This window comes from Sceloporus occidentalis, unplaced genomic scaffold (assembly GCF_023333645.1).
Source record: "Sceloporus occidentalis isolate IW3139 unplaced genomic scaffold, rSceOcc1.0.p SCAF_17, whole genome shotgun sequence".
NCBI lineage: Eukaryota > Metazoa > Chordata > Lepidosauria > Squamata > Phrynosomatidae > Sceloporus > Sceloporus occidentalis.
The window spans coordinates 1,436,958-1,464,363 of NW_028316997.1; the positions used below are offsets into that span (position 1 = coordinate 1,436,958).

At 41.7% G+C, this 27,406-nt stretch overlaps 1 protein-coding gene across 3 annotated transcripts in view; it reads right to left on the reverse strand.

The window, feature by feature from the left end:
* Window positions 1–27,194, reverse strand: part of LOC149302727 (voltage-gated potassium channel KCNC2-like) — a 79,657-nt gene extending 52,463 nt beyond the window's left edge. For all 3 annotated transcript variants that reach the window (XM_089482049.1, XM_089482052.1, XM_089482051.1), the window contains exon 1: window positions 26,619–27,194. In XM_089482049.1, the coding sequence (XP_089338175.1) occupies window positions 26,619–27,194 (576 nt within the window). The remainder of the gene's footprint in view (window positions 1–26,618) is intronic.
* Window positions 27,195–27,406: the final 212 nt, after the last annotated feature.

The window sequence follows — 27,406 nt, forward strand, 5'->3', positions numbered from 1 at the left end:
TTTCCCACTATCTTTTTTTATTTTCCTTTGTCTAAAAAAAATTATCACATTATCAAGAATGTACATCAGTCAATAATTAAACAAATCCCTCCGTCTGTATTTGTACTGCAGTATTTTTCTTAATATGTCTGCCTTTTAAACTTGCTGTTTCCAACTCCGCTGCAAAATGAACACGTTTGCTCCAACCGTTCCCGCAAATCGATATTTAACTGTGTAAAAGTTAACCTCATTTTTATTGGGAACACTTATAATCGTGTGACAAAAAAGTGGGAGCTGATAGGCTGTTGTCATAGGTTTCTTAAAAGCTTCTGTTGTTTTGATGCGATTAAACCTTCAAATAAAATAATGTAGGATCTGCTAAGGTTCCAGCAATATAGAGAGGCTTTATGATATGAATACCTAAAGAATAATATTCCAACAAATGCAGTCATATAGTGCAATTTAGGAGAGATCAGGATTTTTTCCTTTCTCACTATCTAACCCCCCTCTGCCCTTCTCACTGCACCCCCCACCCTCACCCTACTTACCTTGTTGCCGGAGCAAGCAGCAACTGCGACCGGGCCTGCGGCAGGGCCGGATTGACTTAGGGGCTGATGGAGCTGCAGCTCCAGGCCCCCACCTTAACATAGGCCCAGTCAGGACCGGACTGACTGGGCTAACGCAGGGCATAAGGGGCACCTGCCCCTTAGGCCCGCCGCAACTGCTACCGGGTCCGCCACTCTAAGGGGCGAGAAGCCCCCACCAAGGCCGGCCTTAGGGGTCTGCGGCCGCATAGAGCTTACATGAAGACATCGGGGGGGGGGGTTTAACTTTATTTAACATCTTCCATGTTAAATAAAGTTCAAAAAACTTTATTTAACAAGGAGGATGTTAAATAAAGTAAACAAAAAAAACTCCGATGTTTTAATTTAAACCCGGGGCGGCCGCAGACCCCTAAGGCCGGCCTTGGTGGGGGCTTCCCGGCCCCTTAGAGTGGCGGACCCGGTCACAGTTGCGGCGGGCTTAAGGTCCTGACTGGGCCTATTTTAAGGTAGGGGTCTGGAGCTGCAGCTCCATCAGCCCTAAATCAATCCGGCCCTGCCGCGGCCCGGCCCACCGGGCAAATGCCCGGTGTGCCCGATGGCCAGTCCGGGCCTGCCCCGTGGTGTCAAAATGATCACAAGAACGGTGAGCAAAAATCCCAGAACCACACAGGGGGACCTAGTGAATGACCTGCAGAGAGCTGGGACCAAAGGCTACCATCAGTAACACACTACGCCACCAGGGACTCAAATCATGCAGTGCCAGACATGTCCCCCTGCTTTAGCCAGTACATGTCCGGGCCCGTCTGAAGTTTGCTAGAGAGCATTTGGATGATCCAGAAGAGGATTGTGCGAATGTCAACCAAGGTAGAACTTTTTGGTAGAAACTCAACGCGTCGTGTTTGGAGGAGAAAGAATGCCGAGTTGCATCCAAAGAACACCATACCTACGGTGAAGCATGGGGGTGGAAACATCATGCTTTAGGGCTGTTTTTCTGCAAAGGGACCAGGACGACTGATCCGTGTAAAGGAAAGACTGAATGGGGCCATGTATCGTGAGATTTTGAGTGAAAACCTCCTTCCATCAGCAAGTGCATTGAAGATGAAACGTGGCTGGGTATTTCAGCATGACAATGATCCCAAACACACCCCCGGGCAACGAAGGAGTGGCTTCGTAAGAAGCATTTCAAGGTCCTGGAGTGGCCTAGCCAGTCTCCAGATCTCAACCCCATAGAAAACCTTTGGAGGGAGTTCAAAGTCCGTGTTGCCCAGCTAGCTGCTCTAGAGGAGATCTGCATGGAGGAATGGTACAAAATACCAGCAACAGTGTGTAAAAACCTTGTGAAGACTTACAGAAAACGTTTGACCTCTGTCATTGCCAACAAAGGGTATATAACAAAGTATTGATATGAACTTTTGTTATTGACCAAATACTTATTTTCCACCATAATTTGCAAATAATTTCTTTAAAAATCAGACAATGTGATTTATGGACTTTGTTGTCTCATTCTGTCTCTCATAGTTGAAATGTACCTATGGTGAAAATTACAGGCCTCTCTCATCTTTGTAAGTGGGAGAACTTGCACAATTGGTGGCTGACTAAATACTTTTTTGACCCACTGTGTATATATAGTGTTCCTATCTTTTTGTATAATTTTCATTTTACCAATAAAATTATATTTTCTATGTTAGTACTTTTGCTTAAAAAGAGAGAAAACTGCCACTAAAAATGTTCTAGATACTTTAAATTAACCCCTTCAGTACCGGGACGTACCTGGTACTTCCTGGTTAACATTCACTGGTAGACCGGGACGTACCAGGTACGTCTCCTCCAAAAAACGCCCCCACATCACCACAATCGCGGTGATCGTGGGGGCGCTGCTGCTGCTGTCTGCCCAGGACTCCTGGGCAGACAGCACAGCCTGTCTAAGACCGCCCCCAAGCCTACGATCGCTCCCACGGAGTGATTTTGTAGGCAGAGACAGCGATTGCAGAAAAATCTGCAATCGCGGTTTCAGCTGCCACAGGCAGCTTCAGGGAAGGGGGGGGTGTTGAATGGGTCACCACACAAGTGTGGGGACCTGATCCAACACCCCCCTGCTGCCTGATCGCTCCATGAGAGCGTCAGTGCAGCGTTAACCCCTTCAGGGGTTAATTCCCGTTTTGTAGGGGGCTCTGCTGCTGGTGGTCTGCCTGGAAGTCCAGGCAGACCTGGGGGGTCGTTTTTGCTGTTGCTGAAGTCCTCTGATCAGTCCTGTAGGACTGATCAGAGAGACTCCTCCCCTACAATCTCCAGTCTATTGGAGATTGTGTCCCAGCTGCCAGAGGCAGCTTCAGGGACAGGGAGACAGGGTTCTTTGGTCTCATGTGGAGACCAGACCCCCCCCACCCTTCCTCAGTTAACCCCTACCCCACCTCTTCCTCAATTAACCCCTTCAATGCTGCGATTGTGTATGACCCCCATCGCAGCATTGCAGGGGTTAATATTAGTCCCCACAAGCTTGTGGTGACTAAATATCAGTCAATGCTGTGCTTCAATGGAGCATCAGCATTGAAAGAGTTAAAAAAAATGTAAAAAATAATAATAATAATAATTAAAAAAATAAATTAAAAAAATTAATAAAATAATAATAATAATAAAAAAAAAAAAATAACAGCACTGACCTGAAAGTCCAGGGTGCTTCCAGGTCAAATGCTGGGCTGGGCTGATCAGATCGCTCCTGGCCAATAGGAGTGATCGGATCATTATGGCAGCCCACGGATGACCCTGCTCTACAAAGAGAGAGGGGTCATCTAGGGTAATAATGAAAAAACACAAATTATTAATAAATGAAATAATCATAATTATTACCTGATCACTTGTCGGTGACATTTTAAGTCGCTGATTATTGATCGGTCTCCCTGATTGATGTCAGCGGCCTAAACCTGTCACTTACAAGTAATCTGATGAAAAAAAATATTTAAAAAAATGTAAATGCACATGTTCCAGTTTTGCCCTGATAGCTTCCTCAAAAAGTGCATGAAATGTGGTGTTTTCTTCCACTGTTGCACTTATGGTGTGCAAGAAATTCAGTGCAACATTGAAATGTATGCGTTAAAAAAGCAGTAAAATAATTTCCCTGTGAAGTTTGGCAGACATAAGTGAAGAAATGGCTAGCTGAAAACTGTCAAAACTACCCTAGTTGAACACCTTGACTTGTCTACTGTTCATAAATATATACTTTTATGGGGTAATTTACAGTGGGGGCTTCCAAAATGTCCCAAATGGGATATGGGCCCAGGAAACCAATTTCTGAAAATTCCAAATGTGAAAACGAAAATGCGCATGTTCCAGTTTTGCCCTCATAGCTTCCTCAAAAAATGCATGAACCATGCATGTGAGGCCTTGTTGGAACCGGGGGATGTTGGTGAACACAATTTGGTGTTTTTTTCTGCAGTTGCACATATTCTATACAAAATATAATATGAAATCTAAAGCAACATTGCAACATATGCAAAAAAAACAAAAAAATATAAAAATACCTCAAAATTTGGCAGCAATTGGCGATAAAATCCCTGTTTGAAAAGTGTCAAAATGACCCTAGTTGTACACCTTGACTTATCTACTTTTCATAAACATATAATTTTAGGGGGATAATCAGTATCTGTGACAACTATTGCAGTTATTAGACTACCATGCCAAATTTGAAAAAAATTACATTTCAAAAACGTGATGCATGCCTTGCAATATTTGCCCTATACTGGTCAAAATAGATAAAAATCCTGGCCATGTTGGGTGGTTTCCAAATCAGGACAACTTAATGAATATATTTGGGATAATTTTTTCCCATTGGTTCAATGTGTGTACAATTTGTATGTATACAAAACTGTAAAAAATGCGTTTTTTTCATTTTTTCCCCACTTTTTCCAGTTTATTTCAAACAAAACAATGTACTACCCAGCTTAATATGGTTTCAAATGAAAGCCCTACTTGTGCTGAAAAAAACAATATATGATTTGTGTGGGTGCACCAATTGATAAGAGAGAAATTACAGTTGAAGAAAGACATGGCAAAAACACAAAAACGGCTCCGGTCCTTTAGCGACACGTTAGTATCAAAATCCCGGTCCTGAAGCGGTTAAATGACATTTCAAAGACAGAATGGCATAGCTTAATGGTAACGACAGTGCCTTTGAAGCCTGTGAACCTGATTTGAATACAAATTATCAACTTTTCCAACAATCTTGTGAACAAATATCATTACATTACATCACATCACATTACATATATTTATATTACGCCAGCAGATTCCATAGCGCTTTACAATCAGAGTCGGTTGGATCAATTTAAAATCACAAACAATAACAAACTGGTACAAAAGGAGAAGAGGGTCCTACTCTTGCGAGCTTACAATCTAGTTGGTTGAGGGGGGAGTAAAACAGTAGGGGGGGCTTCTTGGATGAGAATGAGTTGTTTTAGTCAGGATGAGCTGTCGAGGTTGTTGGTTTTTCATATGGCTTAGACAGGATGTTGGCTGCTGAGTGCCAGGAAAGATGTTGTTGCAGTCCCTGCATTCTCGATCCAGTTCATCTATCATCTGATCTCCAGAGCAAGGTTTGTCTTCGACATAAACATTATTGTGTTAGATCTCATGGTGCCTGCATATATTTTTTAGTTAATTGATTATAAAATAAAATTAAAAAAAAGTCAAACTTCAAATTGGTTGATAAATATGGTGTAGAAAATACCTATCGGATACTAAATTATACAATAAAATCATATTCGCTAATGTCAAAAGCCTTAAACTAAGAGATGAATTCAACTTTTCAGCTTTTTTTTTTTATTTTGATATATTTGCTGCTTTTCTCTTTTTTATATACCCATAAGATTGTGGGCAAACAAATGCAGCTTTGAGACCCATGTAAGCCCCATGCTATTTGATATAAATAAGATGCAGAAATTAGAATTGACCAAACAAATGTCCTGTTAAAACCAAAGCATTTTTTCACTTTAATGTATCTAAATTTGGCCATTTCTAAAATTATACCATTTTCCTGTGTTTCTCCTAGGAATGGCATTGCTCCCACACTTTAAAAAAAATTATACAGGATAATGAGTTGTTTTGATAGATAGTACAATATGATCCCACTTGACTGGCTGTAGCTATATAACACCACGTAATTGCTGTCACACTTTGAAGATTCCTAACAATGTGACGTGGGTGGAAAAAAAGCACCTGTCAAAAATGTTGCTTAAGAATAATAGATATCAAGCTTTCAAATTAATCTTATTGGGGGAAGTATATGTTTAATAATGCAATATGATTGGATAAGAAGGGCAACTTAAATGCATTGCTTTTTGTAGAAAAATTATTTGAATGTTTTTTACAATATAATTGTTGACATCTGTTTTTATGTTGTTTCAAGATTATTTAAATTAACACAAACAAGGGTCATAATGACACTGCTCTGCAGACAAATGTTAAATTCCTCAATTCGTAGGAATGTCCACAAATAAGTAGGGACCCTTTATTCTCTGTTCCTTCTTTCTTCTGTCTTCTTTCTTCTGTCTACTGCAGTGGTCCCAGCTCTCTGCAGCGTTATTGCGAGCTGCTGTAGTAGCTCGGAGACAAGGCGGAACCTCAGCGAACACCCTCTTCCCCAATTGGAGTGTGACAGAAATGAATAACCCAATCAAGTTTATACATCCCCAAAATGCAGGGAGACACTTTATAGGTGGTGGTGACTTTATCTGAGGTCATCTGAAAAGACATTTAAGTTTTAATTTTCAAAAGGTCAGGTTGCAGCAATTGAGGAACTCTGGTCGCCCTGGTCATAAGAGTTTTTAGTAACTAGTGCATCAATATATTCTTCCAAGTTCAGCTCCTATAGAATACAAATTCCACACATATCCACTAGGATACCAAGCATTACAAGGCCTTAAGACAGCATTTACATATTTCAGTGGCTGTTTATATATTCCTACTATGTAAATGTGTTTTGGACAGGGTTGGTTAGTACACACACTGAGCACACTGTCTGACACATACTGTATGTCTCTGGCTCCTTTGTTACTGAGTCACTTGGCTGAAGTTGTAGGCTGGATGCAGTCAGCTCTCCACACACATGCCAAATATTCATTTCTAGTAAAGAAATATGGAAAAACTTAAAAACTTGTCTGTTTTATATGATTTGCAAAGCATCTACATTAAAAGAATACGCATTAATAAAATGATTATCCACTGTTATGCTATATCTATATTTTAAGTGCTTTTTACTTTAGACACTTATACAGAAAAATAAATTGCATGCTTTAAACACAATTTATAGTGCAATTGTAGATAAATCCCTGGTGATTTTAGAGGGTTGTACATCAGATAAAACCAGACACAGAATGTACCTGCCTGCATGAAGGCAAAATGTAAGGAGACATATCAATGTGTTTAGATTTTACAAAAGCATGATGGAAATCACTTTAATCTATGGAGTGCCAACAATCCTGCCTTAATCTCTGTAATCTCCATTTAAAGATGTTTTTAACTGCATCATTTCTGAATAGACAGAAAGAGAATGTCTTTTTTCACTGTTTTTCATCTAAACATAGATGAAAAATTTCTCTATTTGCAGACAGAATTTTAGCAGTTGGATGAAACACACGTATTTGTGATTTGAAAAGAGTGCTAAGCAAGTTTGATGGCAGATTATTTATAGCACTTTGTAATACGAAAATCATATACTGTGTGGATACCAAATAACCTTCACAGCTCAAGGCGTTAATACAGAACAGAAAATTCAACAAAAACAAAACTGATGCTTATTATTATATTATTTCACCTTGGGGGTTTCTGAATTGGGTTTTAGTGATGTTAAAAGTAAAAAGCAGTGGAATAAAAAAAAAAATCACCTTGATCATTGGAACTCGAGTAATGTTAAAAGGGTCATCATAAGTACCGTATTTAACTAGTAGCTATAGACAGTAGTGGGATTCAATTTTTTTAGTAACCACTTCCGAGCTGAGTTACTAAAAAAAAAAACCTCACATACACACACACACGCAAACTCAGGCAGTCTCTCACACACACACACAGACTCAGGCAGTCTCTCTCACACACACACACTGAGACTCAGGCAGTCTCTCTCACACACACACACAGGCAGTCTCTCATACACACATAGACTCAGGCAGTCACACATAAATAAGTAAAATGTACTGTAAAGAAGGCACTTTGAACAATTTCAAGATGTTTAGCAAATATATATATATATATATATATATATATATATATATATATATATATGAAAAGCAGTTAATCAAATTGCTGAATATAAGTCTGGAAAAAGTATGCACTGGTGCTTTTTAGATAATTGATTGTGATTTGTTTATATGACAAATGCTATTAATAAAACATTTAAAGAGCCACTAAACATTTCTTTTTTAAATCTACTTCTTGGAAAGAAGGTGAAAACTGCATGTACATCAAGAAACAACTTTGGTATATGCTTTTTTCACCTTTTTTCAAAAAGTTTTTTTTTTTTACAAATCTATGATGCCTCTTTTGATGTTTTATCAATTGCATTTGTCACATGAAAAAATTGCAATCAATTATCCAAAAAGTACCAGTGCATACTTGAATTACCATTAATTAATGTAATCATTATATTAATAACAAACATTATATATTTATAATGTATACAATTTATACATTTAACATTAATAATAAATGTTTATTTTAGTAATAATAAAGAAAAAAAACATAAGCAAACTATTACCAGAGTAATACCAGAGTCACATAACAAAAAATCACAATCAATCTAAAAAGCATTAAAGCATTAAATGCATCTTACTTTTAGATATGCCCCTCTGCCCCCCTGATATGCCACTCTTCCCCCCCAGATATGCTTTATGCCCCCCAGAAATGCTTTATGCCCCCCTGATATGACACTCTGCTCCCCTGAAATGACACTCTGCTCCCCTAGATATGCCACTCTGCTCCCCTGATATGCTTTATGCCCTCTAGATGACACTCTGTTCCCCTAGACATGCCACTCTTCCCCCCTGATATGCCACTCTGCCTCCTGATATGCTTTATGCCCCACTAGATATGCCACTCTGCCCCCCAGATATGCCACTCTGACCCCCCGACTTACCAATGCACCCCCAGACTCACTGGTGCCTAGTGGGGGCAGCCGATGTACGTCTGTGCAATGCGCTTAGACAACCTGTGCTGTGCTCGTCACATCAGCTCATCACATCCGCCGGGGGCTTCTATGCCGGCAGCCGCGGAATGTGTCTACGCACATCGTGCAGACTTTCCCTGGCTGCCAGAGAGGAGGATACAGGTCCCCTGCAGGGGGATCCTCATCTCTGGCAGCCAGGGAAGTCTGTGCGATGCACTCAGACAACCTCCACTGCTGCTGCAAGGTCATGTCACGCTGGTGCTCCTTCATAGAAGCCCCAGCGGACGTGCCGGCAGCAAAGGGGGTTGTCTGCATCACACAGTCGTCCACAGCTACAGGAGAGGAGGATTCAGGTCCCCTGCAACGCTGCGGGAGATCTGGATCCTCACCCTGCTGTTTGCTAAATGATAAAGAAAAGAAAACACCATCCCGGTGCCCAGAACTGCATGACTCGGGCATCGTGCAACACGAATTACGCTAAAACGTGATTATAGTGGGGAAGTGCAGCCTATAATAGGGTAATTAAGAAACGTTTCGGCCACATTTTTTAAGAAACCAGCTGAATCCCACCACTGGCTATAGATGTCAGTTTTGTCTCTTGTTTCTATCTACAGAAAGATGAATGCTTTGTTGCTTCAAAGATTCAGCAAGCTATTTTTGCCCGAACCGTACCAATAACCAAAGTATGTAAAACATATATATGGGTCGATTTTCTCAATAAAACTGAATAAATAAGAAGACTCTGGACCTGCATGAACAAAATCCTTGGTTATATTTAGAAAGTCCAATTACTAAAGGTGGGAATCAACAGAAGTTAATGCTATGCATGGGGATTTTCTACATGTCAAGGAGGTGTCACTTTCCTCATATTTAAATATGGTAACTCTTGTAAAACTAGTTTCATAACTTTCGATACCAGCAGGAATTCAGGCGATGGTGCAGAAGGTTAACTGAGGTGCTGAGATCTGTCCTGTTTTTGTACGTCAGTGCTTGTAGCAACGGAATATGTATTGCATAACTAACATAGCCCTTTTATTAGTTTATTATTATAAAAGCCTGTCCTACCCTTAAGATTTCCCCCCCAAAAAAAACTAAAAAAGAAGGATGCTTTTCAGTTGCATGCATGCTGACATTCAGCCTGTGAGTTGGAGACACTAGATTACAGTAGCTTTAGAAAAGTAAGTAGGTTGAAAATATCATAATCACATTCCATTATATTACATTCCTGAAATGTTATCCTATAGACATAGAGCTTCGATATACAATGGCAGGAAAAAGTTAGTGAACCCTTTGGAATTACCAGCATTTATGTATGCATTTTAAAAATATTAATAAACTAATACATTTTAAAATATGCTATGTTCCTCATCTAAGTAACAATAATGAATAAACGCAATCTAACTAAAAACACACAAATTATTGCATCAAATAAACAAGATTGGAGGTGTGTTTTAGAGCTACTTTGACTTTGAAAAAAAAACACTCAAACATTTTGACTTTGCTTTTCTCAAGAAGCAACTGCTGATGTGGACTGTACCAAGACGTATAATCAAGAATGGTTGATTTGCATAAATGTGGAAAAAGATGACATATATGTGTAAAGAGATTACATATACATCAGTCCACAGACAAACTGTTTAATGATACCAAACTTTACCCCATGTTCAATTTCCTTTTTTAGAATGATAACATTTGACTGGTTGATTCTAGTTATGATTTCTGTTATTTTTATTTTATATTTTTAGTTGAAAAAGTAATTTTGCTATTATATAACAAGCTTTCACATAACATAAAATGTGCATACTCTTTTATTTATTTTATTATGTATTTATTTATGCATATGTAAAATCCTGCCTTGTTTTAATGTGTTGGATTACTCTGAGTTCAAACAAAACATTGTGGACTTTACAGGACATTTAGACCTATATAATAAGGTATGCAATCATATGAGAGGGCAGATCCCCTATTTGGCTTGATGTCACAGCTACGGTACAATGACTTTTCAAATCAATAAGACAGCAAGGAGACTTTCCTCAGTGGATGCAGAAAACTAGGAACTAGACTGTTCCCATAGTAACATAAGCACCAGTATCTAGTGCAGATGAAGGGAATGAAAGTTACAGTATGTGGGTAAAATGAAACCTCCATTTTTGCCGGTATTATAACACAATTTTATTCACCCATCAGACTAAATTATAATTAAAATACTATATAGTTGATTTCATTAGATGACAATTACTAGGTTGTTTACCACAAAAGAAGTCTATCAATTGCAGTGAAAATATATCAGTCATTAACCTTTTAAGTAAAAGTAGAGTAAGTGTGTTAAAAACTAGTGTGAATTACGTGAATAAAACTGATTTTCACAATTCTCAAAAAATCCATTAAGAGTTTTCAGTGTCTCATCAAACATTAATGGGAGACAAATAGTTCATGGAGAATATATTCTAAAAGGTTCCAGCTGGTTTGGATTTAGGAATATAAATAGAAACGAAAAACAGAAACTACTTTATAATTCAATCAGTTACCAAAGGGCCAAAAGAAATGCAATCAAACCCTTACTGTTCTTGTCTCATCAAATTTGCATAAAACAATGTAAATAATGTAGTATAATTACCTGCAATCTCAGATGACGTATGGTGCATTGAGCATTTAGGCCCATTTCCACCACTTTATTTAGCGGTTTGTGTCATTAATACTTCATTTATAATTAGGAAGGACAGGGGCATTGCCTACAAAAGGCTGTTTGACATCCTCCCTATATATATTACAGCTGGATCTCAATAATCCCCAGAGGAAGGATGCTTATACATTGAGTGCTGGGAATCAGCAAGAAATCACTACTGAAGGATGGTGGACAGTTCTGAAAAACATGCTCAAATTTAGGTTCTACGTCGAAGGAGTGTGACATGGAAACTGTGCATCCAATGGCTTCTTAGACTTCAACTTCTTTGAAGGAAAATGTGTATATTTTCATTCAACCCTAAAATGATGCTACCATCACAAAACTTTGTATTGTTTCTTGAGATATTAACAAGTGCCTCTGTTGTTCCTCATTCGTTTACATTAAGCCTACTCAAAATAAGAATGCAGGAAATGGAAAAAACACATCCCTGTTACCGGTTATTTGCCTGTAATTTAATTAGCTTTTTACTTAGCAGTACTAAGTAATGTGTGTATTATGAAGATAGAATTGAATTTTGAATTTGATGGTGGATAAGACCCATCTAGTCCGCTATTTTTTTACTGATGCCTTATTTTCAGAATAGCTTTATACCAATGCATGTTTAAATTAATTCATTGTATCCATAAAAAAAAGAGTTAAATAGAGAGTTATCTCTTTTCATGTGATGATAATTATTCTATCACATAGTACTTGTGTTTGTAACCTTTTGCAGAGCACTTGAACACCTTACATACAGCGGATAGAAAGTCATACTCTATTCCGAGCTTTCAACATCAATACAAATTATTATTTAGAGGTACATGAATAAATGTTTTTTTAATAATATAACTTTAATAAACCATTTGCAACATTATAGAATCTTCTCTACTGAAACATTCAGCTTCATGATTCAGTTCTAAAAGATTGTAAGATTGCAGGAGCAGACAGGGCCGGCCCAAGACATAATGCTGCCTGGGATGAAGTTTTAAATGCTGCCCCCCCTGCCAACGCCAGGGGTCATTATCTACCCTTCCTCTCCCTCCCTCCCTATTATCTACCCTACCCCCCCTTTGTACTTCACTTACCTTTCAGCAGTCCTGTGGCGAGTCTCCCTGCTCTGCCACGGTGCGCGCCGCTTTACTGCTGGGCGCCGGAAATGACGCCATATTCCGGCGCTCAGCATTACAAGCCGGCACCGAGACCGAGCTAGATGGCTCGCAGAGGAGAGAGAGGGGCGCCGAGCGGGTACTGACAACTTGATAAGTGAAAACCACTCGGCGCCCCTTTCTCTCCTCCACTTAAAACAAAAAAATGCCGCTTGGGGAGGCAAAGTGCCACCTCTTCAAAAGTGCCGCCTGGGGCAATTGCCCCACTCTGCTCCATGATAGGGCCGGCCCTAGGAGCAGGGCCTTCTTTTTCGCTACTAGTATGTTTTATATTTGTTTTTTTTACTTGTATATTTTAATGTTATTCTAAAATTGCAATTTGCCTCTCATTATAATGGGACTATAGCATCTACAGGCACTGTATAGATCAACATGTAATACTAACAATTTCATCACAGTTCATCCATTTATGGTTTTATTCCAGAGAGATGTCAACAGAGCTTTACCTGGTAATTCTATTGTCTGGGTTTGATTTGCTAGTAATTGTCATATAGTCTTAGATATGCCTAACTTATGTTATGACTCCATGTTATTCTTTGCTGGAAACTACTTAGTGTTGCCTACAGCATGTATAAATGTGACATGGGAGATTAGTCATGGTGCAATCCCTCTCTACCTTCCTTTAAAATAATGATAAAGGAATACGTGCTCGTGAGTGTGATTACTGTTAAGGTGGGTGTTTATGTAAATGAAGTCATCCAGTAATGATTCATCAAATTATTGTTTAGTGTAAATGGTGAGAATAATCCATTGATTTGATAAACACTTTGATTGCTAGCCACTAAGGTTGAGAACAATTTGTACTACTGGTGGTTAATGGAGGGTTTTGACATTATAAAATAACAGCTTACCATTCTTCTGTGGCAATCTGACTGGTATATTGACATAAACACATCCGCTTTTTGTAAAATAAAACATTTTTTTTAAAAAGCTAACACAACGCACCCGGTCACAGCTATACAGCAATGTTTTCTGATGGGTGAGTTAAGTTAGCAATAGAGGAATGATCATTATATATTTGACATTCCGACTTTTCCACAACCCAGGTAATCTGACTGGTAACATTTTTTAAAGGCACATATAAAGCTTAATGCATATGATAAATTTCTGTTGTGTTCCATTTGCAAATGCATGAGGGGATTCAGCTGAATCACCCATCATCATTTTCCCCCTTCCTCACCCCCTAGCTATCTTCCATTCAGGACCTATGTCGAACACATGCGATGTACATGCCACCGATTAGCTCAAGTGCTGGTTTAGCAAACATTGTGGGAGGAGTTCTATTCTGATCCCTGTGTCCATTTATTTCAGGGGAGAAGACATTACTAGACATGACACCATATTGCCCTCAGTTCACTTTAGGGCAAACTGATAGCACTTTCCATGACGTCCTCTCCCTGATCAGGGAGAGAATGTGATTGGACGCACCACCATATTGCCCTCCGTTCAAGTGATGGCAAAATGACGGCCCTTTAGGTAACGTCCTCTCCCCAATTGGAGGATCGGGGAGAGGAAGTCACTGCAAGCGTCGCCATTTTGACAGAAGTTTTTGCCGGGTTATGTCTGTGGAAATGCAGATGAGGATAGAAGACTGAAAAGAGAAGGGAGAAGATAGAAGATGAAGAAAGAGAAGAAAATGCATAACAAGGTGCAGAAGAGGAAATGGTTGGCACAGAAGGTAGGGAAACGTTTAGAAAGCATGAGAGTGAATGGTGGCCCACAAATTACAGATGAAACTTTTTGCTTTGTTTTCATACGATTTGTGGAGGGTCTAGCCTCGCCAAATTTACCAAAATAAGGTAAATTTGCAATTAGTATGAAGCCTAATGCACATGTCTAGTATCTGGGTATATGCTTTGTAAATCAATGTCTTGGTGTTCAGAGTTCAGTGTTGAAATTTCCAATTACACAAACTAGATGTAATGATCAAAAAACTACCACACACCCTTCCACATATGAATTAATAAAGCTTGCATCTAAATATATTTATTTTATATATATAGCATTGTGTAATATGATGTCATACTTGAAAAGAATTGCATTATGGTTATAAAATATAATGCTATGACTTACTAATGTTAATTCTCCCTCTCTATTAAAAGGGAAGTAATGCTTATTTATTTTGTCATATACATCAGTGATTACATTTTTGGCACGTCTACATCAGTTGTAGTTCCTGATTGACTCAGTTATTTGCTATACTTCAGATAAATGCTCTTTTACAATAGATGGTGATATACTGTAACAAATACCTCTTATTAAAGAATAGGGACATGTATCTAACCACGTCAAGGTCATAAATGTGGTTTTAATAACCCATCTAATAGCAATTTTAATACTGATCCCTATATAAGTATTGCTACAAACATAATATGTTGATGATGGTATATTAGTACTAACAAGTAGTTTATATAAGTATTTAAGTGAGGATTACGGAAAGTACATATAAATCCCACATAGGTACTGCAAGACAGATAAGTATGAAAGGACAGGAGTCACCTTTTCTGGCCATTGTATTTATGAATAATATTATAGCAACCTGCAAGACAGGCAGTTCTGATGCTAACCAAAGATATTTGTTGTAGTTCGCCATTTCTGCGGGGAGAGAGACAGCCCCTCTGGTCCCCACAGCACAGCAGGGTAAACTTTCTTTCCTATTTATGAAATTATGCCAAAAATAAACAAAAACAACATCATAGTGTTACGTCGGATCAGGCACCACAGGTGACGAACCCACGATGCAGAAATGGCGAGAATATCCGATAAACAAGCCGGGATCGAGGCAGGCAGCACAGGAGCGTAGTCAAAGAACAAAAGCCGAGGTCGGGACGGGCAGCGCAGGATCAAGGTCAGAAGAACGAAAGCCGAGGTCTGGCACACGTGGATATCAATTAGAAAGCAAGAGCAACACAAACACCCTGAGAACAATAACATGGACTCGTTGAACGGGCAAGGAAACATAGGACCAGGACGTTTAAATAGAGCCAATGGAGGGAAAGCAGGTAAGATGATGTCATCGCGACCGGCGCAATAATAGCGTTGTCGTGATGGCAACCTAACAAAACCTCCTGCCTGTGTTACTTCCGCGAATGACGCGGAAGAGCCACACAGGCAGGGGAGGTAATGTAAACAGCCTCCGTGGACATGCAGCGGCGATCGAACACTCGATCGCCGCCGGCATGCCTGCGGCGGGTCAACCACAAAGTCCTCCCCGCTTGTGTTGCCGCCGCGAGCGACGCGGAAGCGCCACACAGGCAGAAGAGGCACTGGTCGGGTGCCGCGAGCACGTAGCGGCGGATCTTTCTCCGATCGCCGCTGATATGCTGCGGCAGCCCGATCAGGGTTGTCAGTGGCTGGGAGGCGTGCCTGCTCGATATGCACGCCCCCTCGTGTGCGTGTCGAGCGCACGTCAGTACACGAGGGGGACGTGCGCGAGGAACGCCGTGGGACCCCGGCCGGACAGGTAGGTACGACACAACCCCCCCTCCCAGGAGCGCGCTCCGGGCGCGAAGGACCAAGACGGAGAGGGAATCGGGCATGGTAACGGGAGACACAGAGAGGCGCGTGCACAGCGCAGGCAGGAACCCAGGTCCGTTCCTCCGGACCGTACCCACGCCAGTCGAGCAGATACTGGAGGGAGCCGCGGTGCCAACGGGAGTCGAGCACGCGACGGACGATGTGTTCCTCGTGACCGCGGACAAGGACAGGGGCAGGAGGACGAAGGGACACAGAATAGCGGTTAACCACGCAGGGTTTAAGGAGAGACACGTGGAACGTGTTGGGGATACGCATGGACGGAGGAAGAGCAAGGGACACGGCGACCTCGTTGATACGACGGACGATGCGGAAGGGACCAAGAAATCGGGGACCAAGCGTCCTACTGGGCTGACGGAGTGCGATGTTCCGCGCGGACAGCCAGACATAGTCGCCAACCCTGTAGCGAGGAGGCGTAGCACGATGCTTGTCAGCAGCAGCCTTGCTGCGGGTCTGGGCCTTGACCAGCTGGTCACTGAGGGCTTTCCAATGGGCACGCATATTGGCAACCCGCTCCTCGACGGCAGGAATGCTAGCACCGCGAGAGGCGGATGGCGGCAGTAGGACAACGCTTTGGTATCCCAAAGCGGCATAAAACGGCGAACAACGCAAGGATTCATGGACAGCGTTGTTGTAGGACAGCTCGGCAAGGGGTAACAGGGAAGACCAATTGTCTTGGCGTTCATTGACGTGTAAGCGCAGGTATTGTTTTAAGGTCTGATTGGTGCGCTCCGTCTGGCCGTTCGATTGTGGGTGATAAGCCGAGGACAGATGTGTCCTGATGCATAACTTGCAGCACAGGGTCCTCCAGTATCTGGATACAAACTGGGGACCCCTATCCGATACCACGTGGAGCGGCAGGCCATGTAACCGAACTACGTCTCAGATGAACACATCCGCCAACTGGGACGCCGTGGGTAGCTTGTGCAGGGCAATAAAGTGGGCCTGTTTGGTGAACCTGTCAACCACAACGAGAATGGTAGTGAACCCTTTAGAGACAGGAAGGTCGTGTGTGCACGGACTTGTGACGGGCACATTGGGACAGGTGGCAATGAAGGCGCTGACATCACGTGTTAAGGACGGCCACCAGAAGGTTTTCCGGATGTGGTACTCAGTTTTGCAGGCTCCAGGATGACCGGCTAGTGGTGGGTTATGACCCCAGTGGAGAACAGCATCACGAAACCGCTGGGGGACGTATAGGCGTCCCGATGGAGGACGTTGGGAAGCGGTGATGTGCGCCTGTTGTATACGAATCCGGTGCATCATGAAAGAGGATAAGGAAGAGATGACGCGTGCTTGTGGAATGATGGGTTCATCTTGGGTGAAGTCCCGATGGCTATCGAATTGACGGGAGAGAGCATCTGCTTTGACGTTTTTACTTCTGGGCTGATATGTCATGACATAATTAAAGCGGGTGAAAAACAAGCTTTTCGAGGATTCAGACGTCGAGCAGATTCTATATATTGTAGGTTCTTGTGGTCCGTCATGACCACAACAGGCAGTTTGGTACCTTCGAGTAGGTGACGCCATTCCTCAAAGGCCATTTTGACCGCGAGTAGTTCTCTGTTTCCCACGTCATAGTTACGTTCGGCGGATAAGAAGCCCTTTGAGAAGAACGCACAGGGGAGGTATTTGGACGTTATCAGGTTCCGTTGAGATAGAACAGCCCCAGCACCGTTCTCTGAAGCGTCCACTTCTAGGAGGTACTGTAAAGCAGGATCTGGTCGTTGCAGAACGGGAGCTGAACAGAAGGCTTGTTTCAGTCGCTCGAAGGCTTTCACGGCTTCCACTGACCAGTACTTGGGATTAGCCCCCTTTTTAGTAAAGGCGATAATGGGCGCTGCGATGGAGGCATAATTGCGTATGAAGCGCCAATAATAATTGGCGAATCCCAGAAAGCGTTGTACAGCTTTTACGGTATGGGGAATAGGCCAACCGAGGATAGCCTTCAACTTGCTGGGGTCCATTTCGAGGCCATGAGCGGAGATGATGTACCCGAGGAATGGAAGGCTGTTCTTTTCGAAGTCGCATTTCTCGGCTTTGGCATAGAGACCGTTCTCACGCAGTCTTTGCAGAACAGAACGTAGATGTATACGATGGGTTTTGACATCAGGTGAGTATACAAGAATATCGTCGAGATAGACGACCACGTGGGAGAGCAACATGTCTCGGAACACGTCATTAACGAAGGCTTGAAACACGGCAGGGGCATTACAGAGGCCGAAGGGCATTACCCTGTACTCATAATGACCATATCTCGTATTAAAGGCAGTCTTCCTTTCATCGTTTTCCTTCACGCGTACTAGGTTGTATGCCCCTCTTAGGTCGAGCTTGGTGAAAATCGTAGCCCCCTTCAATCTGTCATAGATCTCCGTTATTAACGGAAGAGGATAACGTTTTTTTACGGTAATGCGATTTAGTCCCCTGTAGTCTATGCATGGCCGAAGGGAGCCCTCCTTCTTGGAGACAAAAAAGAATCCAGCCCCTGCTGGTGAGGAAGAGGGTCGGATAAAGCCCTTCTCCAGGCTCTCTTTGATGTATAATTCAAGGGCCTCATTTTCTGGCTCCGATATGTGCGTCCTCGTGGTGGCATGGTACCTGGCAACAAGTCTATGGCACAGTCATAGGATCTGTGAGGGGGTAGACGTTCTGCCTGTTTCTTGGAAAATACATCCAGAAAGTCCCAATAATGTTTCGGCACTAGAAGCTTGGGGTCTGTAGGCTTGATCTCCAGTACGAGGTTCACCCGTGTGCAGGGTAGAGAACAAAGGCGGTGACAAGAAGGACTCAATGCAAGTATCTCGCCTTTGTCCCAGTCAATGCGTGGGTTGTGCAGCCGTAGCCAGGTGAACCCCAGTATCAAGGGGGCATGAGGTGACTGTATGAGTTCGAATGTGATGGTTTCTCTGTGGGTTGCCCCAATGAACATAGTAAGCGGACTGGTCTCTTGGGTGACCACTCCCCGACCTAAGAGACTACCATCAACAGCCGTCACCACAGAAGGAGTCTTTTTGGGACGTAGCGGTAGCCCGTGTCGTACGGCCCATTGTTCGTCCAGGAACACTCCAGCCGCCCCGGAGTCTATGAAAGCGTGGGTGACCACGGAGTGGTCTAGCCACCTAAGCAAGACGGGTATCAACATGCGTTGGGGAGGAGAAATGTTCTTAATGCTTAGGGGTTCTCCTCCTTTGGTCCCTAAGCTCTTTCGTTTCCCGGACGTTGCGGACATGTACGTAGGAGGAGATCCGCTTGACCACAGTAGAAACAGAGACCTTGATTCCTCCTTCGTGTCTTTTCCGCTTCGGTGAGGTGACGTATGCTGCCGATCTCCATGGGTTCCTCGGAGGGATGGCTAGGTGTGGTAGGTGGAGAATGAGGACTGCTATGGGTGGTAAATGGCCGATATCACCTGCCTTTGTCTTTCTCCAAGTGTCACTCCTGAATGCGCTTGTACACGCGCAAACAGAGGGTGATAAAGTCCTCCAGGTCAGATGGGGGGTCGTGGAACAACAGCACATCTTTGATCTTGTCATTGAGACCCTTCCGATAAGCGGCTCGGAGGGCGCCTTGATCCCACTGGAGTTCACAGGCCAGAGTACGGAATTCCGCTGTATATTGGGCTAGAGTCTTATGTCCCTGTTGTAGCTCCAACAAGGAGGTCTCCGCTGTTTCTTTGCGGCCTGGCATATCGAAGACTGAACGCAAGGCTGCCATGAAAGCTGGGCAGTCATCCATCAGGTCGGATCCCTGCTCGATAAGGGGAGAGGCCCATAGCAGTGCCTCACCCTTCAACAGTGAGATGATAAAGGACACCCATTTGGAGGAGGTACAAAACGCCCGTGGATGGTTGCGGAAATGCAGCAAACATTGGTGTAGGAACCCCCTGCATTCTTTAGGATCCCCAGCATATTTGTCCGGGAGAGGCAAGCGAGCGGTAGCGCCTCCTTCCTCTGGGCTGGGATCCCTAGGTAAGAAAGACGGTCTGGCAAAGGGAGCAACAGCCAGAGACCGTAGCAAGTCAGTCATGGTGTCCATTTTGCTGGATAAGGACTGTAATTGCGTGGAATGGGACGTAAGAAGCTGGTCCTGCAGGTCCTGGCGGGAGAGGACGTTAGCCATTTCCGCGGGGTCCATGGTATGGCCCGTTCAATGTGTTACGTCGGATCAGGCACCACAGGTGATGAACCCACGATGCAGAAATGGCGAGAATATCCGATAAACAAGCCGGGATCGAAGCAGGCAGCACAGGAGCGTAGTCAAAGAACAAAAACCGAGGTCGGGACGGGCAGCGCAGGATCAAGGTCAGAAGAACGAAAGCCGAGGTCTGGTACACGTGGATATCAATTAGAAAGCAAGAGCAACACAAACACCCTGAGAACAATAACATGGACTCGTTGAACAGGCAAGGAAACATAGGACCAGGAAGTTGAAATAGAGCCAATGGCGGGAGAGCAGGTAAGATGACGTCATCGCGACCGGTGCAATAATAGCGTCGTCGCGATGGCAACCTAACAAAACCTCCTGCCTGTGTTACTTCCGCGAATGACGCGGAAGAGCCACACAGGAAGGGGAGGTAATGTAAACAGCCTCCGTCGACATGCCTCCGGCGGCTCAACCACAAAGTCCTCTCTGCTTGTGTTACCCGCGAGCGACGCGGAAGCGCCACACAGGCAGAAGAGGCACTGGTCGGGTGCCGCGAGCATGTAGCAGCGGATCGTTTCTCCGATCGCTGCTGATATGCTGCGGCAGCCCGATCAGGGCTGTCAGTGGCTGGGAGGCGTGCCTGCTCGATACGCACGCCCCCTCGTGTGCGTGTCGAGCGCACGTCAGTACACGAGGGGGACGTGCGCGAGGAACGCCGTGGGACCCCGGCCGGACAGGTAGGTACGACACATAGCAAAGAAAAATAAAGAATAAAGGCCGCCGTTCATCCATTGAGGCTGTAACTTCACGAAGATTCCTTTCCCTCCTACTGAATGCCCCCGCCGTCATCCAGTGGAAAGACCAGGAGCCCGCCTAGAGAAGAGTAGTCACTAGATTCTGTGGACAATACCACTCCAAATGAATAAAGACCTGGTTCTGCTGGGCATCAGGTAAGGTGTCTTTAAATGGCTGCCATATTTTGTAAAAGTGTTCCTAAAGTGTGTTATTATCATTTAGTTATGATCCCAGTTCATTCTTGTAAGATAGGATATGTGAAGCACCATTATTCTAGCCAGGTTGTTGTCTGACGTGACCGTCAAAAAAAGTCTACAACCTTCCCCTCAATTGGGGGGCTGAGGCTTTAGCATTTGAGGCTTCCAAAACCTCCCCCTGTCCACAGGTTTGTTCTAGGCAGCTTGATAGTCTGGGCTGAGTGTTGGGAGTACCAACTGCTGGATAAAATTGTCAATCTTATCCTCCACAACCTTAGTTTCTATATAGAGTAAAATGTCTCATAACATTTTTGGAAGACTACAATAATCTGTTTTATGTATGTTGAAATACCCACCCAGTTTACCCAGGCCTGCTTTAGGCTAGCTCACAAGTCCAGAGACGTTGCTAGCAATAGGGGCATAAATACACAAATAGAAGGAAGACAAGTGCGATGGCTTGAATTTTAAAAACAGCATAATTGGTGCATGGTCAAATATGACGATATTATGGAAAGTGGCAAAATATACATATTGTGATCATGAATGGATCATATCACAATTAACTATCTGTCCTCCAGATCTTTTAAAACAGATTGTATTAAAAACAATCCCCTTCCACACACTTTTATCTCACCCACTGTTAAGCCTCCACATCTGAGAATAGCTCACTACTGGGAGCTGACTCTTACCACATCCACCATGGAGGAAAATGAACTGGAGGAGTTCCTGTGTGGCATTATACTAAATGCCCTGGATTGAGATGATGCATTTGACATCAAATCCTGTTTCCAGTGTATTCATGCATCACTTGCTTTAAGCACTCTCATGAATTGTGAGAGGGAAGGATTCTAAGCCCGCCCACACAAACCTGTTTACTTTGTTTATGGACAACAACAAGTTACCACACAAACCATTTCCTCCACAAAGCCAGTCCTAAGCTTAATTTGCTCTTCAGCAGACAAATGTGTTTCTTGTAAGAAATCTATCTGTGTCTTTAAAGTGTGTAAGTGATGCAATATCTTCTTCCTTTTGAGTGCTCTAGTGATACCCTTGACATCCAAGGAACACATGTTTAGCATGTGGGCATGAGTGTGGGAACTTGAGGCACTGTCATTGTTAGCTAACACTGAGCAAAAGTCAGAAAGACAGATTAAGAGCCCTCTTAGTAAGGGTCTCTACCAACAAAGCGTAGTGACTCCAGGGAAATAGTCCAGGGGACACTAAACCCATAAGTGGAGGGAGCACATAGTGGCCTAAGTAGAACACACATAAAAAATGTTAACAAACAAGCCAACAATTTGTGGGGTTTTCTCACAAATAAACAATACACATACAGCAGGGGGAAACCCTCAGTCCCCCTAACCCCCTACATTGTAGGTGATGCAAACCAGGAAGATGTTTTGACTACAACTTACTTAAACCTCTGTAGCTACCCTACACCCATCCATACATGTTTTCTTATTTCATTCATACTAATATTATGCTCAGTTTCAAATGTTATGAATGAAAACAGACTATAGATAGTTAAAGCTGCACAGGTAACACTGTATAATGAAAAAAAGACATTGAACAGTCTTAGAGTTATTGAGGTTTGTACAATATATCCCTCTGTCAAAGATAGCAGCATTATTTTGTCTTAAGATATAAATAATGGATGGAAAGGATATATAACGAAAAACATGTAGATAAGCAATGTCATCAGATGGTTTCTGAGTACTAGTGTCTTCTTTCCTCTACTGTTGGTTCTTTTCTTTTTTCCACATGTTGCTATGACAACTTATATTTCAAATTCTATAAATCTCTATTTATAGAAGCCATGGTACAACACAGACAAGATAAAACGAAATCTGAACAGAACATGTAATCTTCCTCATTAAATAGGAAACAACAATCAATATCTAATGTAGATTACAAACATATTAACTTTAAAAAGGATATGCCTTTTTTAAAGATTCTTCTGGCAATTCCAGAATGTTTGTGTTTAAAAATAACATTTAAAACATGCCCTCACCCAATTAAAGTGTTAGTTGCTGCAAAGTACTTTCATTTTTTGCTGCAACATAATAAAATATGAATTACTGAGGGAAGCACGCTATCTGCATAGATTAATGGCTCTCTGGCCAATAAATAGCATGTCTACATAATGGACTGTTGGTTAATTAATGCATTGTTTACTAACAGCATAATCATAATTCTTAACGTAATTATCATGCTTCAATTTATGTTTATGATGTTTTATGGACTTCAATGTGTTAAAATGCATTCTAAATGTATTTATTTTAAAGTTGTTTTTTTAAGATCTACTGACATTAAAGGTAAAGGTCATTCATGTTTTCCCTAATATGACTGTTACAGAAAAACCTTGAATCTCAAAGGAAGAGGCCCTGGGGGTAACTGGAAACATTAATCAAATGGGTTTTTTTCAACCTTTCGTTCCGAAGAAGAGGTCAGATAACTTTTTGTACAGTACTTAAAGGCATATCAATACTTTGATATGCCTTTAAGTACTGTACAAAAAGTTATTTGACCTCTTCTTCTTCGAACGAACTTATTGTTTGATGCTTCAATTAACCTTGAGGTAATACAATAATGCTAAGAATGGTTTTAGAGATGCACATTGCACCTGCAATTGTAGCTACCCAACAGACATTATATTAGTACACTGAAACTATCCAATGTTATTGGTATGATTGTTTATACATTGCATTATAGCATCTATATTTTAATTAATGCACTTTATAGGCTAGATTTTTCATTAGACTTATTATGCCTTTCTATTTATCATTTGGGTCATTATAGTACACAGGTCTCTAGTAGAACATGAGAGTCTTGTGATTTGTGGCATCACCACATGAATCATATAGCACAACACAATCATGGCTTTCAAATACTCACTATTCTTTTTTTTAACAAATCATCAAATTTGCACACATAATATTTATAAATAATTATTATAATTATTGCTAAGAATCAGAGTAATTAAAAAGCACCAACAACAGGAAAGTTGCCTATGGCCCCATTAACATTACAGCTAGCTTTTGGTTTGCACAACAGCTTTTTGGCTGGCACTGGATTGCTGCCACCTTATCTCACCAGATAATGCCTAATATTCTGCATACTGGATTATTAATGTGACTCACAAGATGACTAATAAGTATATGAATCATTGGATAAATAAAAAATAATTAGAAATGAAAATATCTGTTATAAGGGAATAACAGTAGATGGCAGCTAAACCTGCTATTGACAGTAGCTGTACAATTTGCTGTCTTTATAAGTCATCTTTTTATTTATTTGATGTTGATATCTAATGTCCCCCTCCCCCATTCTGTCTTCGTTTTTGGAAAACATTAATGAAGAGTCATTTCAGAATGCAGACTGCCATGGCAAACACAAACTTTCATCTATTTTGTAATCTTACAATGATTGTGACTTCTTTGGTTTTGTTTATAAATCTCTCTACCTAGGTTGTCACCATTCATTGGCTTATTAGTATCACTTTTACAATATATGTTGCAGCTAAGATTAGATATATTTTTTTAATCTTATTGTAACAAAAAAATATTTAACATTTCCTAGAATATATGTTATTCTTGGAACCTGAACTATTTCATCTTTTCAAAAGGCTTAAATATTTGGGTGTCAAATGCGTTGTTGACCTAAACATTAACAGCATTGAGCAAATGTAAATAATAATAATAATCATAATAAGTAGACCACCCCAAAGCAAACTATATATACCGTATATATATATATAAATATATATATATATATATACATACAGTATGTGACAAGGTACAGCTATCACATGTTTATGATTGCAGTAAGACCTTTCACTTTGTTAGCATTATGAAATCTATTTTCACATCTAAAATAACAGAAAAGAAACAAAATTAAAATATGTTTGGATGATTTGAGGAACATCATTAGTAAGAATTATGAATGGAAATTGTATTTACTAGCTATTATTATTATTATTATTATCCTCATCATCTTGTTTACATAACACAAACAGATACTACAGTCCTTTAGAATGAGTTACATATTAAATTACAACTCTAAAGAAACAAAGATGTAAAGTGTGAAGGGCCTGATCCTTGGACCAAACAGTCTATAGAAAAGGGGTGAAAAAGTCAAAGACATTCTGTCACGTGTAGTGACTGTGCCATCTTATAGAGCATTAACAATGTTGTGTGAATCGTTTTGCGATATTCAATGCCACAAGGAATTGTATTTTTATAGGTGGATTTAGGTTTAAAAGTTATTCAGCATAGTAGGTAGAACACCTTTATAAATATTTTATAATATGATTTAATACAAATGAGAAAAACATACCACAGAGGCAAAATGAAAATTAGGGTTGAAACTAATCATGGGTAAGCCTGAGAATATTAGTTGGCAGTCTTAGAATAATTAGTTTTTTTTCCACAGACTTTTGTGCAATGTTGTTAATGGTTTGAAAACTCCTTGAGCCCCCCAACAAAAGCAAAAGCAAGAAATGTCTTATTTCCCATCACATCCCCAATCTATAACACATTTCATGGCAATTGTTCTAAGGCCATATCTCAGCTATGAGCTATGAGCTAGATGCTCCATTGATTCATGAACAGTTGGTTTTAGATGCATGAGCTAATTCTTTGTAGTTACTATTCAACTTCATAAATCCATATAATCAACACCCATGTGTTACTAGTGTTATTAGTAGATGATGTTTACTGAAGCCATACTAAGTGGGTGAAAATAACTAGGATTAGCTTTACCAGTGATGAAAAGGTTTGCTTTACAGAACTACTAGGAATTAATATTTCTGCTTTGTTATTAGTCAGATAAAGTCAGAATTAAATAGGGTTTAACCCATACAAGTGGGGTGACAAATGTTAACCAAGGTACTCTGAGTTCATTCATTCATGAAGGCCTAGTCTATAAGTAGACTCTTAGTGAGAAATTGTGTTGGAAAATGAAGTAGCTCAAAACTGGGAAACACCCCTACAATTAAGCAACAATACTTTCAATTCAACTCATAAACAAGCAAAAAAATCCTAGTGTGTTTATTTATATACAAGCTGCAGATGGGAAAATGCCACTCTGTGTATTTACACTGATTGACAGTAAATAAAGTCAAACTAGTCAACAAATGCCATTAAGGCATTTGATAAAACAGCTGAGGCTACATTAGGTAATTGTGCTGGTTTATTTACTTGCTTTTGCTCTGACCTCTATATTGCCCAAGGAAAACTCATTCCAAGCATCTTGCACTTTTCCAGTAATGGTTTTTACTGGTTCCAGTAACAGTACTCAGAGTTTATTGGTAGACTTTGCAAAGAAAATAGCAAGAATTAGCCAAAGCAAATGATATATAAACCAACAGGTCAATGAGTAAAGTTTTGTGAAAGGAGGAAACTCCATCCTAATAACCCTGGGTGATGGAATGTCAGGACTTACCCGGGCGGCTCTGGAAGAATAAGGATCTTCGAATAAAGCCCAAATGCGGGGTCGTAACCTTCTCCAGCGACTAGCCTTGCCATCAGGACCCACCACGTCCTCAATGCCCAGTCTCTTATCCAGATCCTCGTCATCTTCATCAACAGGCGGCGGCTCTCCCGTGATTAGGTCCGGGGTCTCGAAGATGTCCAGCGCTTCTTCTGCATCACGATGCTGACGGTAGGTCATCCAACAACAGGGCTCCACGTCCGTCTCATCAATGCCCCAAAAAGCCAACTCCTCTTCAAAGAGGGGGCCGCAAACATCGGCTGGACAGTGGAGCTTGCCAGTGCGGTAGTAGTTGAGTACGTACGCGAAGACCCCGGGGTGTCGGTCAAAGAAGAACTCATTGCCCCTGGAGGTGCACTGGAAGGAGCTGGGCACAGGCTGTTGGTCCAGTCCTTGGTCACTGTGAGCTTCGCATGCAAGGAGTGCCAACCGGGTCCCTGGCACTGTCTTCAGGGTGCTCCGGTACGTTTCGTGTCTGGTGCCCCCAACGTTGAGGATTATCCTCTCGTTCTCGTCGATCTTGCCCATATCTCTGGATCCGACATGACTCGCATGGGGGAGGCAGTTAGGAGCAGCCTAAATCCTGCAAGGATGCGAAGAACATAGGTGACGATAGAACAGGTGAGAAGGACTCAAACTGGAGAAAGAAAATAATAGAAGCAATGACGCTCCTCTCCCAGCTACAGGTTCTTTTATCTGGAGCTGACAAATGACAGCCCTATTAAAGTTGCATATCCCCT